Below are 20198 nucleotides of genomic sequence, written 5' to 3' on the forward strand. Positions count from 1 at the left end.
ATTGCTGATGTTATGAATGAAAAGAAGTTGGATGTCCTGGCCCTAAGCGAAACAAAGCTGAAGGGGGTAGGGGAGTTTCGGTGGGGGGAAATAAATGGGATTAAATCTGGAGTATCTGAGAGAGTTAGAGCTAAGGATGGGGTAGCGATAATGTTGAAGGATCAGTTATGGAAGGAGAAAAGAGAATATGAATGTGTAAATTCAAGGATTATGTGGATTAAAGTAAAGGTTGGATGCAAAAAGTGGGTCACAATAAGCTTATATGCACCTGGAGAAGAGAGGAATGTAGAGGAGAGAGAGAGATTTTGGGAGATGTTAAGTGAATGTATAGGAACCTTTGAACTAAGTGAGAGAGTAATTGTGGTAGGGGACCTGAATGCTAAAGTAGGAGAAACTTTTAGAGAGGGTGTGGTAGGTAAGTTTGGGGTGCCAGGTGTAAATGAAAATGGGAGCCCTTTGATTGAACTTTGTATAGAAAGGGGTTTAGTTATAGGTAATACATATTTTAAGAAAAAGAGGATAAATAAGTATACAAGATATGATGTAGGGCAAAATGACAGTAGTTTGTTGGATTATGTATTAGTAGATAAAAGACTGTTGAGTAGACTTCAGGATGTACATGTTTATAGAGGGGCCACAGATATATCAGATCACTTTTTAGTTGTAGCTACACTGAGAGTAAAAGGTAGATGGGATACAAGGAGAACAGAAGCATCAGGGAAGAGAGAGGTGAAGGTTTATAAACTAAAAGAGGAGGCAGTTAGGGTAAGATATAAACAGCTATTGGAGGATAGATGGGTTAATGAGAGCATAGGCAATGGGGTCAAAGAGGTATGAGGTAGGTTTAAAAATGTAGTGTTAGAGTGTTCAGCAGAAGTTTGTGGTTACAGGAAAGTGGGTGCGGGAGGGAAGAGGATCGATTGGTGGAATGATGATGTAAAGAGAGTAGTAAGGGAGAAAAAGTTAGCATATGAGAAGTTTTTACAAAGTAGAAGTGATGCAAGGAGGGAAGAGTATATGGAGAAAAAGAGAGAGGTTAAGAGAGTGGTGAAGCAATGTAAAAAGAGGAAATGAGAGAGTGGGTGAGACGTTATCAACAAATTTTGTTGAAAATAAGAAAAAGTTTTGGAGTGAGATTAACAAGTTAAGGAAGCCTAGAGAACAAATGGATTTGTCAGTTAAAAATAGGAGAGGAGAGTTATTAAATGGAGAGTTAGAGGTATTGGGAAGATGGAGGGAATATTTTGAGGAATTGTTAAATGTTGATGAAGATAGGGAAGCTGTGATTTCATGTATAGGGCAAGGAGGAATAACATCTTGTAGGAGTGAGGAAGAGCCAGTTGTGAGTGTGGGAGAAGTTCGTGAGGCAGTAGGTAAAATGAAAGGGGGTAAGGCAGCTGGGATTGATGGGATAAAGATAGAAATGTTAAAAGTAGGTGGGGATATAGTTTTGGAGTGGTTGGTGCTATTATTTAATAAATGTATGGAAGAGGGTAAGGTACCTAGGGATTGGCAGAGAGCATGCATAGTTCCTTTGTATAAAGGTAAAGGAGACAAAGAAGAGTGCAAAAATTATAGGGGGATAAGTCTGTTGAGTATACCTGGTAAAGTGTATGGTAGAGTTATTATTGAAAGAATTAAGAGTAAGACGGAGAACAGGATAGCAGATGAACAAGGAGGCTTTAGGAAAGGTAGGGGGTGTGTGGACCAGGTGTTTACAGTGAAACATATAATATTTTATTTTTTTTTATTATCACACTGGCCGATTCCCACCAAGGCAGGGTGGCCCGAAAAAGAAAAACTTTCACCATCATTCACTCCATCACTGTCTTGCCAGAAGGGTGCTTTACACTACAGTTTTTAAACTGCAACATTAACACCCCTCCTTCAGAGTGCAGGCACTGTACTTCCCATCTCCAGGACTCAAGTCCGGCCTGCCGGTTTCCCTGAACCCCTTCATAAATGTTACTTTGCTCACACTCCAACAGCACGTCAAGTATTAAAAACCATTTGTCTCCATTCACTCCTACCAAACACGCTCACGCATGCCTGCTGGAAGTCCAAGCCCCTCGCACACAAAACCTCCTTTACCCCCTCCCTCCAACCTTTCCTAGGCCGACCCCTACCCCGCCTTCCTTCCACTACAGACTGATACACTCTTGAAGTTATTCTGTTTCGCTCCATTCTCTCCACATGTCCGAACCACCTCAACAACCCTTCCTCAGCCCTCTGGACAACAGTTTTGGTAATCCTGCACCTCCTCCTAACTTCCAAACTATGAATTCTCTGCATTATATTCACACCACACATTGCTCTCAGACATGACATCTCCACTGCCTCCAGCCTTCTCCTCGCTGCAACATTCATCACCCATGCTTCACACCCATATAAGAGCGTTGGTAAAACTATACTCTCATACATTCCCCTCTTTGCCTCCAAGGACAAAGTTCTTTGTCTCCACAGACTCCTAAGTGCACCACTCACCCTTTTCCCCTCATCAATTCTATGATTCACCTCATCTTTCATAGACCCATCCGCTGACACGTCCACTCCCAAATATCTGAATACATTCACCTCCTCCATACTCTCTCCCTCCAATCTGATATCCAGTCTTTCATCACCTAATTTTTTTGTTATCCTCATAACCTTACTCTTTCCTGTATTCACTTTCAATTTTCTTCTTTTGCACACCCTACCAAATTCATCCACCAATCCCTGCAACTTCTCTTCAGAATCTCCCAAGAGCACAGTGTCATCAGCAAAGAGCAACTGTGACAACTCCCACTTTATGTGTGATTCTTTATCTTTTAACTCCACGCCTCTTGCCAAGACCCTCGCATTTACATCTCTTACAACCCCATCTATAAATATATTAAACAACCACGGTGACATCACACATCCTTGTCTAAGGCCTACTTTTACTGGGAAATAATTTCCCTCTTTCCTACATACTCTAACTTGAGCCTCACTATCCTCATAAAAACTCTTCACTGCTTTCAGTAACCTACCTCCTACACCATACACCTGCAACATCTGCCACATTGCCTCCCTATCCACCCTGTCATATGCCTTTTCCAAATCCATAAATGCCACAAAGACCTCTTTAGCCTTATCTAAATACTGTTCACTTATATGTTTCACTGTAAACACCTGGTCCACACACCCCCTACCTTTCCTAAAGCCTCCTTGTTCATCTGCTATCCTATTCTCCATCTTACTCTTAATTCTTTTAATAATAACTCTACCATACACTTTGCCAGGTACACTCAACAGACTTATCCCCCTATAATTTTTGCACTCTCTTTTATCCCCTTTGCCTTTATACAAAGGAACTATGCATGCTCTCTGCCAAAGAGGTTTTTTGTGGCATTTATGGATTTGGAAAAGGCGTACAACAGGGTGGATAGGGATGCAATGTGGCAGATGTTGCAGGTGTATGGTATAGGAGGTAGGTTACTGAAAGCAGTGAAGAGTTTTTATGAGGATAGTGAGGCTCAAGTTAGAGTAAGTAGGAAAGAGGGAGATTATTTCCCAGTAAAAGTAGGCTTTAGACAAGGATGTGTGATGTCACCATGGTTGTTTAATATATTTATAGATGGGATTGTAAGAGAAGTAAATGCGAGGGTCTTGGCAAGAGGCGTGGAGTTAAAAGATAAAGAATCACACATAAAGTGGGAGTTGTCACAGTTGCTCTTTGCTGATGACACTGTGCTCTTGGGAGATTCTGAAGAGAAGTTGCATAGGTTGGTGGATGAATTTGGCAGGGTATGTAAAAGAAAAGAATGAATGTAAAAGAAGAAAATTAAAAGTGAATACAGGAAAGAGTAAGGTTATGAGGATAACAAAAAGATTAGGTGATGAAAGATTGGATATCAGATTGGAGGGAGAGAGTATGGAGGAGGTGAATGTATTCAGATATTTGGGAGTGGACGTGTCAGCGGATGGGTCTATGAAAGATGATGTGAATCATAGAATTGATGAGGGGAAAAGGGTGAGTGGTGCACTTAGGAGTCTGTGGAGACAAAGAACTTTGCCCTTGGAGGCAAAGAGGGGAATGTATGAGAGTATAGTTTTACCAACGCTCTTATATGGGTGTGAAGCATGGGTGATGAATGTTGCAGCGAGGAGAAGGCTGGAGGCAGTGGAGATGTCATGTCTGAAGGCAATGTGTGGTGTGAATATAATGCAGAGAATTCATAGTTTGGAAGTTAGGAGGAAGTGCGGGATTACCAAAACAGTTGTCCAGAGGGCTGAGGAAGGGTTATTGAGGTGGTTCGGACATGTAGAGAGAATGGAGCGAAACAGAATGACTTCAAGAGTGTATCAGTCTGTAGTGGAAGGAAGGCGGGGTAGGGGTTGGCCTAGAAAAGGTTGGAGGGAGGGGGTAAAGGAGGTTTTGTGTGTGAGGGGCTTGGACTTCCAGCGGGCATGTGTGAGTGTGTTTGATAGGAGTGAATGGAGACAAATGGTTTTTAATACTTGACGTGCTGTTGGAGTGAGAGCAAAGTAACATTTATGAAGGGATTCAGGGAAACCGGCAGGCTGGACTTGAGTCCTGGAGATGGGAAGTACAGTGCCTGCACTCTGAAGGAGGGGTGTTAATGTTGCAGTTTAAAAACTGTAGTGTAAAGCACCCTTCTGGCAAGACAGTGATGGAGTGAATGATGGTGAAAATTTTTCTTTTTCGGGCCACCCTGCCTTGGTGGGAATCGGCCAGTGTGTTAATAATAAATTAGTCATCAAATAAGATAAAATTATAGCATTAATTAGTAAACAATTATAATAAACTCTAACCTAAATTTTCATAAATCTTGTGTGCTACATATTGCCCACTTCCTTACTATACCAAGATAATACTGCTTCTATGTTCTGTATATAGGAATACTGGAATAAAGACATTAAAGCATTAACTGAGGCATTTCTCATAAAGAGCACCTACAGATAACTTAAAGCATTTAATGAATAAATCAAAAGTATACCTGAATTCCTTGGAATGCAGGAATGAAGAATACAGTGTTTGGACCTTTCACTGAATTTGCCATTTCTGATGTTACTGAAGCGTTGTCATACAAACCTGCAATAATGGTACCTTATTACTTTACTGCTAATCTATAGCTGGTGTCTAATTTGAAACAAAGTTTTTAACTACATCAGTGACCCCAAAAATGGAAACATTCAACATCATTCACTCAATAATTATATTGCCTCTAATTCTTCCTTTGATGTCTCTTATACTCTCCTTCCAGCCACCCCAAACTTATACAATCTCACAATCTCTTTACCAAGCTACGAGCTATCTTGCTTAATCTTTGTACATGACCAACAATATACCACCACACCTGGTGATCTTGGACCAGGCTGCAGGGCCATTGACCCCCGGAACACCCTCCAGGTAGGCACCATTTTTTAATGTCATCACTATTCTTTTCATAACACTAACATCGGAAACTGATCTCTGACAAAACATCTCTTAAGTATTTCATCTTGTTTTTTATTGCAACATTAATGACATCCAAAACTGTCACCACCAACAACAAATGACAAAATTCCTATTTTTTATCAACTAACATTTTTATTGAAATTCCTCTGTTCTGTGACTAGCTCAGTTCTTCACAGAACAATCTGCTGATACATATACTTTTTTTTTTTAATGAACTGTCCGTATCCCACCAAGGCAGGGTGACCTAAAAAGAAGGACGAGTTTCTTTTTTCAAATTTAGTCATGTACTATAAAGGAGAAGGGGTTACTAGCCCCTTGCTCCCGACACTTTAGTCACCTCTTATGACACGCATGGCTTACGGAGGAAGAATTCTGTTCCACTTTCCCATGGAGAGATACATATACACTGTTATATAAATAAATACAGTACAAGTCCACATTCCTTCTTCCAAAATTCTGAAATTCGAAAAGTTCCGAAAGCCAAAGTTTTTTCGTGGAGTGTGGAGTGTCAGTCATCTCTACATAACTCAGGGGTCAGTTGTGTCTCAGCACTTGTAGTGTTCACACATGCATCTGCTGTTCACTGATATTTTGTTTTTGCTTTTTATTTTGTGACTGTGCTAGGTACAGACTTTGGCCTAAAACAATCTTTGATGTAAATAAACCTACAGATGAAGACTTTGAAGGATTTCATGTCACTGATTTCCACAAACACATTTCCTTACACCTGCTACCCCTGTTCACCTAGCACTAAGTAGGTACCTGGATGTTAGTCGACTGTTGTGGGTGGCATCCTGGGGGACAAGATTAACCTAAGTTGCCTGAAATGTTCTGCATAACGAGGAGCTTTCCAGTATGCCAACAGTGTTACCTAAGTCTGTATCACTTGAATAATGTACTTTTAGAAAAAAATTATTATTATTATTATTATTATTATTATTATTATTATTATTATTATTATTATTGCAATTTGATTGTTACATTGCAAGGACAAAATTAAGCTAAGGAAATGGCATGTGCAAACACTTAGGAAATTTATTGGAAACATTTTGAAGTCGAAATGCTGTTCACTCGTATTATACAACAATAGAGGAAACACGGTACATAAAACCAAGGTGGAGGACCACCAACAAACCCTTAGCTGTCTTGAAGAGGGAACTCGACTGATTCCTCAAAACAGTTCCTGATCAACCAGGATGTGGTGCGTATGTTGGACTGCAGGTGGTGGGCACTAACAGCTTGATCAAGCAGACCAGCCACTAGGAGGCCTGGTCTGGGACCGGGCAGCGGGGGCAACGATCTCTGGAAGCAACTCCAGATAAAGGTACAAGTGAAGGAAGGTTGGGTTAGGTATAAACACTTGTGCAACAGTTGAGTGTCTTTGTTGATGAAGCATTTGGCCTGCATAGTGGACTTCTTCAGTCAAGTGCAAAGGGAGCACTAGTAATGAAATAAAGATGATGTACATGTAATCAGTCCATTTACCTTTGAGAAGGGGTAGTTGAGGTGGTCAGTCCCTCAGCCTGGAGAAGAGTTCAGCTCCATGGACTGACCACCTCAAATACTTTTTCTCCAAGGTTGATGGACTGATGGCATCAATATTTCATTAATGCTGCTCTCTATGCATTTGACTGAGGAAGCCTGCTGTGCGGGCAGAGCGTTTCAACAATGAAGATACTCAACTGCTGCAAATGCCTTAATCTTCAACTTGTCACTATTTTATACCATTTTCAACAATAGGTATAAGCAGTAGTCAAGTCAGGTTAAGCTGCCCCTTCCATAAATGGATGTGACCTGGCCCGACTAGGTGGGTCACTGGTTTAAGCCGGGAGGTGCTTTGGACCTACCTCGCATGGAATCATGTTCCTGGTCTATAATTATCTCATTATTTCATTTATCGATATATTACTCTATAAATATGTAAACCGTAGTAGTATTTGCAGTCTTTATTTAACCCACTTAGTGTGAGTATTCATACGTTTTTGCTGCAGTGTTGATGTTTGATTATGGGGTGCTGCCCTAGACCCCACCTTCATTCTGAAATTCAAAATATTCTGAAATTCGAAACATTACTGGCCCCAGGGGTTTCAGATAAAGGAATATGGACCTGTACTATTCACTTACTTCAGATCTTCTTCATGCTATTCTGACTTTTACTCTTTAATTTCCTAAATGTTCTTTGTATTTGTTCTTGTCACTATATTCTTCTGTACTCACTTTCACGATATTTCTTTTTATACATTGTTTCAAATGCCATTCTCCATCTCTGAAGCTTTTCTTTATACTCTCCCATGAATAATGAGCCCATGGTCCTGCAATTCCTTGTATAGGACTTCATTATTTTTTCCACTAACACCTTGCCTTCCTCTAAAACATATGATGATGTTGCTTTGATTCCAAGACCATCTGAGTTGTTGAGGTTAAACTGAACCCCAACTTTGAAAAGAGCTACAGAGGCAATATAATTTAAACTATTTTGAATTATACACTACTATGACAAATGCTTACTATGTTGATCTGCTACCCTGGACCTTGTCACCTATACCAATCATATCATCCCCCAGATCTTTTAAAAACACTTTTAAAAAAGCATAAAATTATATACTAAGTGATTTATAGTTTTTTTTTTTTCAACAAGTCGGCCGTCTCCCACCGAGGCAGGGTGACCCAAAAAGAAAGAAAATCCCCAAAAAGAAAATACTTTCATCATCATTCAACACTTTCACCTCACTCACACATTATCACTGTTTTTGCAGAGGTGCTCAGAGCACAACAGTTTAGAAGTATATACGTATAAAGATACACAACATATCCCTCCAAACTGCTAATATCCCGAACCCCTCCTTTAGAGGGCAGGCATTGTACTTCCCATTTCCAGAACTCAAGTCCGGCTATATAAAAATAACTGGTTTCCCTGAATCCCTTCACTAAATATTACCCTGCTCACACTCCAACAGATCGTCAGGTCCCAAATACCATTCGTCTCCATTCACTCCTATCGAACACGCTCATGCACGCCTGCTGAAAGTCCAAGCCCCTCACCCACAAAACCTCCCTTACCCCTTTCTTCCAACCTTTTCGAGGACGACCCCTACCCCGCCTTCCTTCCCCTACAGATTTAAATGCTCTCCATGTCATTCTACTTTGATCCATTCTCTCTAAATGACGAAACCACCTCAACAACCCCTCTTCAGCCCTCTGACTAATACTTTTATTAACTCCACACCTTCTCCTAATTTCCATACTCCGAATTTTCTGCATAATATTTACACCACACATTGCTCTTAGACAGGACATCTCCACTGCCTCCAACCGCCTCCTCGCTGCTGCATTCACAACTCAAGCTTCACACCCATATAAGAGTGTTGGTACCACTATACCTTCATACATTCCCTTCTTTGCCTCCATAGATAACATTTTTTTGATTCCACATATACCTCAACGCACCACTCACCTTTTTTCCCTCATCAATTCTATGATTAACCTCATCCTTCATTAATCCATCCGCCGACATGTCAACTCATAAATATCTGAAAATATTCACTTCTTCCATACTCCTCCTCCCCAATTTGATATTTATTGTTACAGCATGTAAAAATAGTTCTACAGACTTACCAATTTGTTTGCCCCATTCAATTACAGTACCATTGTCATTTGAAGATGCCTCAGCCATATGTATCAATCCTTCCTTGTCTTTCCATCCATGAACTGGATATATTCCTATAAAAAAAATCATTATCAAAGAGAATGGCATCAATTTCATCAGTTCATTGAGAATCTCAATACTGTGTATTAAATATTTGCACAACAAAAATTACTAGACTTCAAAAGTATCATATGTAATTATTTTATAGGAAACCATTTTCTTTTCTTTATGAAAGATAATATAATCACTTCACCTTCTCACACAATCTTCTGTCATGAGTTCAGCTCACTAAGATAAAGTTTTGAGCAGTAAATTTTGGCCTTGATATGAGAGAATGAATCTGTGTGGTGAGTATGCACAGTATAAATAAAAAAGCTTGCATTATGTGTTGCATGATGGGAAAAGCAAAATTAGTCTTGTTTGGTATAAATGATCAACTTTGAGGTGTTCTCTTGGATGGTTTTTATGATTGTATTGGCTGTTTCTTGGTATCATTTGATAAAATGGAAGACATACTACTGAAATTGGTTTCAGGACATAAGTAGTTTGAAACTGAATTCAAAGTAGCAAAAAAATTCTATTTTTTGCAGGTATTCCTGAGGAATAGGTAAGGCCATCCCCCCCATTACATTGTTCTCTCTTCTGCTTCGATGGTACGGTTCTCACTATATGCTCTGGTGTAGGGTAGGTCAAAAAATGCCTTATAAACTCTAGGGAAATACTTGCATTCATATTTAGACCATCTCCTTTCAGGATAGGTTATTTTAAAACCATTTTACAACAATAATAATATATTAAATGGATAAATATTTACAGCATATACATATGTTAGTCTGGCCCAGCTTTCCACCACATAGTACCTAGTCACATGGTCTCATCTGAAACAATTATTACTCCTTTCTCCTTGATGGCCTTAGCCCCGTGTTTTGACACACTGTAGCCACTTTGGGTATCATTGTTACAGCATCCAAATATTAGTTAAGTATAAATCGTACTTCCTGGGCCACTCACATTTTGCTCAGAAGTAGAGTGGGGTAGTTCTTTCCAGTCTGGGTTCACCACAACAAAAGAGAATGAGTACAGCTGTCTCCTGCTTTTATACCCATAACAACAGAACATCACCATGCACAATTCTTTAACTAATACCATAATTTTGCTTTTCTCCCATTACTATATCTTATTTTACTTTTAAAATACTGTCTTTATAACCTACTTATTTTAACAGTGTGTGTTTTACAACAAAAACCTATTTATATTGAAATATAGGGATGACTCATCAGGGCTCTCTACATAACAGAATTAAGGCAGATGTGCCCCCCGGCAGTTTAATATAATTAGGCACTTCAAATAATGAGTCTTTTAACTGCTACTTAGCTACATAAATACATTTTGGGTCCTATAACCCCCAGTCTGTTTTATGGGTTTTTAATAGGTCTGATTCAATTTTTGGGATGCCATAAACCACGATCAATCATCCCTGGTTATATTTTATTATCCAGAAAATAGAGTACATTTTCTATTTTTGAGTGATTAAGAATTCAAAATGTAAGGCAAGTGTAATACAGGAGAGGCCTGAGGACATAATTAAGGAACAGAGGAAATGGTGTTTTAGTGCCAGTTATGTCTACATTACTTTTAAATTAGCATTTTTTTTTAACCGTGTGTAAAATTGTGCAAATTATCTAGTTCCGTGCACTTTATAGGGTGGCTGAAATAGTTGAATGGATGGTTTCTTGTGCTCAATAGATAGAACAGAAGGCATACTAGTGAAATAGCAAAGAATTTGATGAATGAAGCAATGGAATTGGCATATAATAGGTCTCAAAGTGGGCAAAATTGACTCAAAGACTGCTAACTTTGCAACTGAGTAATTCTCTACCATTTTAAAAGAATGGACAGTGAAAGGGTAAAATAAAACAATGAGGAATATCACATGCAAGCATGTGTAGAGGTAACTGACTCTAACCTTTGACAGAAGCATGGGCCTTGTTGCCAGTGTTGACATCGAGGAAAGCACCCGTCCCAAGAGAGACCTTGACGTCCCCTCGCTGAAACCCACATGAACCAAACAGGGAAGCACCTTGATCTGACACCTTTAAGGAAAATATATCAATATTAATGATGTAATATTTAAATAAATTTTAAACCAAATCCAGTAACTAGAAAAAATTTTCTACATAATTTGTATACTATTGGTTCATATCTTTCCAGGTATTTAATATTGATGAAACTGTACAACTTTTAAAAGAAAATTGTTATATCATTCATTCATTGCCACCACAGAATGGTATGACTTGAATGCTTTTTATATAAGTCGTCAGTTGCTCTCATTAAGTGTACCAAGTCTTATTCTTATTTTTTACTTCCTGACAATGTTTCCCATTGTTGTATTTTTGTTGATATTTTCTACAGTAGTGACTGTAATGGTTCAAAGCAATGTTTTCCAAGAAGTAAAAATTTTCTTTTTTCAACACTTCACCTGTTTCCCACTGAGGCAGGATGACCCAAAAAAGAAACACTCACCAATATTCAACATTTTCACCATCATTCACACATAATCACTGTCTCTGCAGAGGCACTCAGATAAGACAGTTCAGATGTCACTCCAAACAGCTAATATCTCAAACCCCTCTTTTAAACTTCAGGCACTATACTTCCCGCTTCCAGGACTCAAGTCCGGCTAACTGGTTTCCCTGAATCCCTTCGCAAAATATTAGCCTGCTCACACTCCAACAGCTCATCAGGTCCCACAGACCATTCATCTCCATTCACTATCTACCATGCTTACACATGCCTGCTGTATATCCAAGCCCCTTGCACACAAAACCTCTTTCACCCCCTCCCTCCATCTTTTCCTAGGACTATATATACACACTCCAAGTCATCCTATTTTTCTCCATCCTCTCTAATGGCCAAACCAGCTCAACAACTCCTCTTCAGCCTTCTGATTAATACTTCTGGTAACTCCACACCCCCTCATGATTTCCACACTACGAACTCTCTGCATATACTTACACTACACATTGCCCTTAGACACAACGTCTATACTGCCTCCAGCCTCTTTCTTACTGCAGCATTTACAACCTGCTTCACACCAATATAAAGTGTTGGTACCACTATACTCTTGTACATTCCCTTCTTTGCCTCCCATGGATAACATTTTTGTCTCCACAGATACCTCAATGTACCACTCACCTTTTTTCCTTCATAAATTCTATGGTTAACCTCATCCTCCATAAACCCATCCGCTGGCAAGTCAACACCCAAATATCTGAAAACAATCACTTCTTCCATACTCCCTCCCACTTTTTCTTTACCTAACTCATTTGATACCCTCATCACCATACTCTTATCCATGTTCACTCTCAACTTTCTTCCTTTACACAATATATTTGAGCTTGGAAGACAAAATTCTTTTTGGCTAAGCAGTAAAGCAGTTTTGTGTATTCAAACGGTGGATAAAACATGATAGAGCAATGGTTCTTATATTCTGTCTTCAATCACATCAGGTACCCTTCTCATAGATATGAAGAATGTGACTTTCTTTTACAATATGAAGCAAAGCAGTTAGTTTCTCTAATTTCATCCATGATGAACACTAACTCATGAGCAACAATTTTCTTCATTTTTTACAGCAAATTATAGAAACTTCAAAAAAGTAAAGGTACTGAAATCAAACAGCCTCCCATAAGCACAACTGCCTCTTGTGAGTTTTTTTTTATTAGAAAGCTGATCAAGAAAGGGAGGTAGAATATTTACCAAAAATGTTTCCTAAGTCATTACCCCTAGTACAACAGGGCCCAAGGTATTTCCACTGAGATGTGTCTCATAATGTATAACTTTCTTTCTTCTTTCAATGTACCAGCCGTATCCCACTGAGGTGGGGTGGCCCAAAAGAAAAAAACAAAAGTTTCTCCTTTTAAATTTAGTAATATATACAGGAGAAGGGGTTACGAGCCCCTTTCTCCCGGCATTTTAGTCACCTCTTACGACACGCATGGCTTACAGAGGAAGAATTCTGTTCCACTTCCCCATGGAGATAAAAGGAAATAAACAAGAACAAGAATTAGAAAGAAAATAGAAGAAAAGCCATAGGGGTGTGTATATATATATGCTTGTACATGTATGTGTAGTGTGACCTAAGTGTAAGTAGAAGTAGCAAGATGTACCTGTAATCATGCATATTTATGAGACAGACAAAAGACACCAGCAATCCTACCATCATGTAAAACAATTACAGGCTTTCGTTTTACACTCACTTGGCAGGACGGTAGTACCTCCCTGGGTGGTTGCTGTCTACCAACCTACTACCTACAACATAATGTATATTTTTTTTTTTTTCAACAAGTCGGCAGTCTCCCACCGAAGCAGGGTGACCCAAAAAGAAAGAAAATCCCCAAAAAGAAAATACTTTCATCATCATTCAACACTTTCACCTCACTCATACATAATCACTGTTTTTGTAGAGGTGCTCAGAACACAACAGTTTAGAAGCATATACATATAAAGATACACAACATATCCCTCCAAACTGCTAATATCCCAAAACCCCTCCTTTAGAGTGCAGGCATTGTACTTCCCATTTGCAGGACTCAAGTCCGGCTATATAAAAATAACCGGTTTCCCTGAATCCCTTCACTAAATATTACCATTAAATATTACTAAATATTTCCTATTTAAAAGACTAAAGCATGCATGACTGGTAATGTATGCAGCATTAATGACCCTCATTTGCCAATCCAAAATGGGAAAAAGAACAGACAGAGGAGACTGTACAATTGTAAGAGAAATCTGTGAAGTATTTTTTATGCACAACTTGGTTCTATATATAAGAAAACACTCAAGAGTAACCAGGCTAAGTGATCAACATTGGTTTATAAATACTGTATATTAGGGAATCAAATGTAAGACACGTAAGCTTACCACTGCTGTGATTGGTACAGGAACTCCGAAAAACTTGGGTGAACACACTCCCCAGTCTCCTACAGAATGCCGCAGCTCTGGGAAAATGCTTCTTGGCATTTTGAAGAGTTTAAGGAAAAACTCATTCCAGTCCTCTATAAAGGGGTCATACAATGCTGTTCCACTAGCATTGGAATAATCAGTAGCGTGAATCTGCCAGAAATCAAATTAATTACCAAAAAACTGCCTCTTAGTTGTTTGAAAATTAATGACAAATCCTCTTTTATAATAATGATACTACTGCTACAGAACTACAACTTGTACTTTAGTAATACGTACTGTTAGTTTACACAAAAAAGTAGACACAGAACACAGGAATAGAAAGAACATACGGAAAATTTCCAATAAATATACTGCATTATTGTTTTAGTTGACGCAAAAATCACAACCTGCATTTCAGGCATATGTAAAACTTTTTTTTTTTTAACAAGTCGGCTGTCTCCCACTGAGGCAGGGTGACCCAAAAAGAAAGAAAATCCCCAAAAAGAAAGTACTTCCATCATCATTCAACACTTTCACCTCACTCACACATAATCACTGTTTTTGCAGAGGAGCTCAGAATACAACAGTTTAGAAGCATATATGTATAAAGATACACAACATATCCCTCCAAACTACCAATATCCCAAACCCCTCCTATAACCCTTTCAGGGTTTCTGACGTACTAGTACGGCTTACACACCAGGGTTATTGACGGGCTAGTACGCCTAAATTCTAGTGCCTTCAAATCTAGCAAGAGAAAGCTGGTAGGCCTACATATGAAAGAATGGGTGTATGTGGTCAGTGCACGCAGTATAAAAAAAATCCTGCAGCACACAGTGCGTAATAAGAAAAAAAAAACTTTGACCATGTTTTTGGTTTAAAACAGCGATTTTGCACTGTATTTTTGTAAGGTATTTATGGTTGTATTCTAGTTTTCCTGGTCTCACTTTATAGAATGGAAGACATATTACAGAAATTGAGATGATTTTCATTGGTTTCACAATGAAAAGTACCTTGAAATTGAGCTCAAAGTAGCAGAAATGTTCAATTTTTGCCGAAGTTCAAAAGTAAACAAATCATGATACACGTCCAAAACACGTCAACTGGTGAGTCTAATATTCTTTCACAAGTGCGCTGATATTATTTATACCATTTCTACACTAATGCAGTAGTCTGCATAACAGTAAATCTTCTTTTTTGTGAGAATAAAAATTCAAAGTGGAAGCAAAAGAAATGTAAGAGGGGCGTGGGGACGTGACTAATGAACAAAGGAAATATTATTTTAGTGCCAGGAATGTCTGTCTTGTTTATTCTGAACCCTATTTGGAAATTGGCAACTTTTGAAATTTGTGTGAAACTGGCAAAATTGCTAAATTCTGACCACTTTATTGGATAGTTGAAATCGGTAAATGGGTGGTTTCTTGTACTCATTCGATACAAAAAATGGAGTTCTAGCAAAATAGTTATGATTTTTGTTGACTAGTACACTGGAATTGGCGGAAAATAGGGCTCAAAGTGGGCGAAATCGCCGATGCATAAACATCGTCGAGACTGCTAACTTCGCAAGAGCATAATTCCATAAGTTTTCCATCAAATTTCATACTTTTGGTGTCATTATGATTGGGAAAAGATTATCTGTCATTTCATTAGAAAAAATAATTTTTTTTCCGAAAAATTTTCAACCCTGAGAATAAGTTTAGGAGAGGGCCTCTCGACCCTGAAAGGGTTAAAGTGCAGGCATTGTACTTCCCATTTCCAGGACTCAAGTCCAGCTACATAAAAATAACTGGTTTCCCTGAATCCCTTCACTAAATATTACCCTGCTCACACTCCAACAGCTCGTCAGGTCCCAAATACCATTCATCTCCATTCACTCCTATCTAACATGCTCATGCACACTTGCTGGAAGTCCAAGCCCCTCGCCCACAAAACCTCCTTTACCCCCTCCCTCCAACCTTTTCAAGGATGACCACTACCCCGCCTTCCTTCCCCTACAGATTTATACACTCTCCATGTCATTCCACTTTGATCCATTCTAACTGACCAAACCACCTCAACAACCCCTCTTCAGCCCTCTGCCTAATACTTTCATTAACTACACACCTCCTAATTTCCACACTCCAAATTTTCTGCATAGTATTTACACCACACATTGCCCTTAGACAGGACATCTCCACTGCCTCCAACCGTCTCTTCGCTACAACATTTACAACCCAAGCTTCACACCCATATAAGAGTGTTGGTACTACTATACTTTCATACATTCCCTTCTTTGCCTCTATGGACAGTCTTTGTCTCCACAGACTCCTAATTGCACCACTCACCCTCTTCCCCTCATCAATTCTGTGATTCACCTCATCCTTCATAGACCCATCTGCTGACACGCCAACTCCTAAATATCTGAATACATTCACCTCCTCCATACTCTCTCCCTCCAATTTGATATCCAATCTTTCACCACCTCATCTTTTTATCCTCATAACCTTCCTCTTTCCTATATTCACTTTTAATTTTCTTCTCTTACATACCCTACCAAATTCATCCACCAACCTCTGCAACTTCTCTTCAGAATCTCCCAAAAGCACAGTGCCATCAGCAAAGAGCAAGTGTGACAACTCCCACTTTATGTGTGATTCTTTATCTTTTAACTCCACACCTCTTGCCAAGACCCTAGCATTCACTTCTCTTACAACCCCATCTATAAATATATTGAACAACCATGGTGATATCACACATCCTTGTCTAAGGCCTACTTTTACTGGGAAATAATCTCCCTCTCTCCAACATATTCTAACCTGAGCCTCACTATCCTTGTAAAACCTCTTCACTGCTTTCAGTAACCTACCTCCTATACCATACACCTGCAACATCTATGTATTACCATTAATTTATAAAAACAGTTACTTAGGTCATTGATAGGGCCTTGTGAGACAGCCAATGCATCAATCAAAATATGAACACATGAAGAATTCTACAAAATATACAGTATTGTACTATACTGCACAAATGTTATTGCTATACGGCTTAACTTAAACAGTTTTAACCCTTTCAGGGTTTCAGAGGTACTAGTACGGCTTACGCACCAGGGTTTTGGACGTACTAGTACGCCTAAATTCTAGTGCCTTCAAATCTAGCAAGAGAAAGCTGGTAGGCCTACATATGAAAGAATGGGTCTATGTGGTCAGTGTGAGCAGTATAAAAAAATCCTGCAGCACACAGTGCGTAATGAGGAAAAAAAAACTTTGACCGTGTTTTTGGATTAAAACAGTGACTTTGCACTGTATTTTCGTATGGTATTTATTGTTGTATTCTAGTTTTCTTGGTCTCATTTTATAGAATGGGAGACACATTACAGAAATTGAGATGATTTTGACTGGTTTTACAATGAAAAGTGCTTGAAATTGAGCTCAAAGTAGCAGAAATGTTTGATTTTTACCAAAGTTCAAAAGTAAACAAATCATGCTAAGCGTCTAATACACATCAACGGGTGACCTGGAGTTTACCTGGAGAGAGTTCCGGGGGTCAACGCCCCCACGGCCCGGTCTGTGACCAGGTCTCCTGGTGAATCAGAGCCTGATCAACCAGGCTGTTGCTGCTGGCTGCACGCAAACCAATGTACGAGCCACAGCCCGAATGATCAGGAACCGACTTTAGGTGCTTGTCCAGTGCCAGCTTGAAGACTGCCAGGGGTCTGTTGGTAATCCCCCTTATGTATGCTGGGAGGCAGTTGAACAGTCTCAGGCCCCTGACACTTATTGTATGGTCTCTTAACGTGCTAGTGACACCCCTAGTATTCTTTCACAAGTGCGCTGATATTATTTATACCATTTCTACTCTAATGCAGTAGTCTGCATAACAGTAAATCTTCTATTTTTTGTGAGAATAAAAATTCAAAGTGGAAAGCAAAAGAATGTAAGAGGGGCGTGGGGACGTGACTAATGAACAAAGGAAATGTTATTTTAGTGCCAGGAATGTTTTTCTTGTTTATTCTGGACCCTATTTGGAAATTGGCATCTTTTGAAATTTGTGTGAAATTGGCAAAATTGCTAAATTCTGACCACTTTATTGGATAGTTGAAATTGGTAAATGGGCGGTTTCGTGTACTCATTCGATAGATAAAAATGTAGTTCTAGTGAAATAGTTATGATTTTTGTCAACTAGTACATTGGAATTGGCCGAAAATAGGGCTCAAAGTGGACAAAATTGCCGATGCGTAAACATCGTTGAGACAGCTAACTTCGCGAGAGCATAATTCCATAAGTTTTCCATCAAATTTCATACTTTTGGTGTCATTATGATCGGGAAAAGATTCTCTATCTTTTCATAAGAAAAAATATTTTTTTTTTTTTAAATTGGTGGACCCTGAGAATAAGTCTCTGAGAGGGCCTGTGGACCCTGAAAGGGTTAAGTAACATAACCATACATTACAAAGGTTATCTTTTAAAATCTTTTAAAACTGTTGTCCAGAGGGCTGAGGAAGGGTTGTTGAGGTGGTTCGGACATGTAGAGAGAATGGAGCGAAACAGAATGACTTCAAGAGTGTATCAGTCTGTAGTGGAAGGAAGGCGGGGTAGGGGTCGGCCTAGGAAGGGTTGGAGGGAGGGGGTAAAGGAGGTTTTGTGTGCGAGGGGCTTGGACTTCCAGCAGGCATGCGTGAGCGTGTTTGATAGGAGTGAATGGAGACAAATGGTTTTTAATACTTGACGTGCTGTTGGAGTGTGAGCAAAGTAACATTTATGAAGGGATTCAGGGAAACCGGCAGGCCGGACTTGAGTCCTGGAGATGGGAAGTACAGTGCCTGCACTCTGAAGGAGGGGTGTTAATGTTGCAGTTTAAAAACTGTAGTGTAAAGCACCCTTCTGGCAAGACAGTGATGGAGTGAATGATGGTGAAAGTTTTTCTTTTTCGGGCCACCCTGCCTTGGTGGGAATCGGCCGGTGTGATAATAAATAATAAAAAATAATCTTTTAAAATATATGTTGTATCCACAAGCATTTTTCATGGATGTAGCATTTGTGAGGACCTCAGGGATGCATCAAATACGAACATCAGTTTTATTGAACTGTAATGCAGTATGTAGCAGTTACAAATGATTAGTGTGATTGGTTGCTAGACATGATCTATACAGTACTTGACAGAAATTAATCTTCTTGTAGGCTATTTACTGGTCTGCAAGGCTTTTGACAATACTGCTCACAGTATCCTCCTTAAATCAAAAGAATTACAGATTCAGAATTCACACATACTACTACATCCATTCTTACCTCAGAAATAGACACTATTATATTACTATAAATGATACAACATCTAATCTGCCTATAAACATTAGTGCCCCCAAGGTAACATCTGTGGCTCCTTCTCTATTCATCACTTATATCAATGCCATACCAAATGCTATCAAACATCTTTTCAAAGAAAAATTTAAGTATCAAGTCTGTAGTAGCACTACGTTTAATCGCAATGATAAAACTGAGACAAATAGGCAAATTATAACACTCATGTGAATTCTGTACACAAACCCTGGTGTTAGGTACATGCACTTTGCATGTACCTAACATCATAATATTAAATACATAATAATATTAAATACCTTTCCTTCAGTCAGTTTGTAGATAAGCCATGTGTCAATTGTGCCAAACATGACGTGGCCTTCCTGTGCTAGCTTCCTCACTTTCTCATCATTTTCAAGTACCCATTTCAGTCTCATATTTACCTATACAAAAAAAAAAAATTCAGATTAAAGAAAAAGATTAATTATTTTTCACATATAAAGTACAGTGGACCCCTGACTAACGATATTATTTCAATCCAGAAGTCTGTTCGGGTGCCGTTATAGACCGAATTTGTTCCCATAAGGAATATTGTGAATTAGATTAGTCCGTTTCATACCCCCAAAAATACACCTACAAAAGCACTTACAAAAATACACTTACATAATTGGTCGAGTTGGGAGCTGATCGTTAGTCGGGGGTCCACTGTATATAAATATTGATCGAGACATTAAAATATCAAAAGGGTTCTAAAAGTTTAGAAAACATACATGAGGGAAGATGGGTAGATATCCAAGGGGTATGTGAATGAACAGACGAAATTAATGTTAAATACAGGTACTCTAAACTATGAAACTCCTAGTCCATAAAATTTAATTATCCAATGTTTTTAACAATG

The 20198-nt window shown here is 39.0% G+C and overlaps 1 protein-coding gene across 3 annotated transcripts in view; it reads right to left on the minus strand.

The window, feature by feature from the left end:
• LOC128690266 (glycerol kinase 5) overlaps window positions 1–20198 on the minus strand; it is a 77504-nt gene that overhangs the window by 26543 nt on the left and 30763 nt on the right. For all 3 annotated transcript variants that reach the window (XM_070090576.1, XM_070090574.1, XM_070090575.1), the window contains exons 6-10: window positions 19621–19743; window positions 14010–14201; window positions 11053–11179; window positions 9056–9160; window positions 4980–5074 (exon numbers count right to left, since the gene is read on the minus strand). In XM_070090576.1, coding sequence (XP_069946677.1) covers window positions 4980–5074; window positions 9056–9160; window positions 11053–11179; window positions 14010–14201; window positions 19621–19743 — 642 coding nt within the window. The remainder of the gene's footprint in view (window positions 1–4979; window positions 5075–9055; window positions 9161–11052; window positions 11180–14009; window positions 14202–19620; window positions 19744–20198) is intronic.

Source organism: Cherax quadricarinatus, chromosome 32 (genome assembly GCF_038502225.1).
Source record: "Cherax quadricarinatus isolate ZL_2023a chromosome 32, ASM3850222v1, whole genome shotgun sequence".
In the NCBI taxonomy this organism is placed as follows: domain Eukaryota; kingdom Metazoa; phylum Arthropoda; class Malacostraca; order Decapoda; family Parastacidae; genus Cherax; species Cherax quadricarinatus.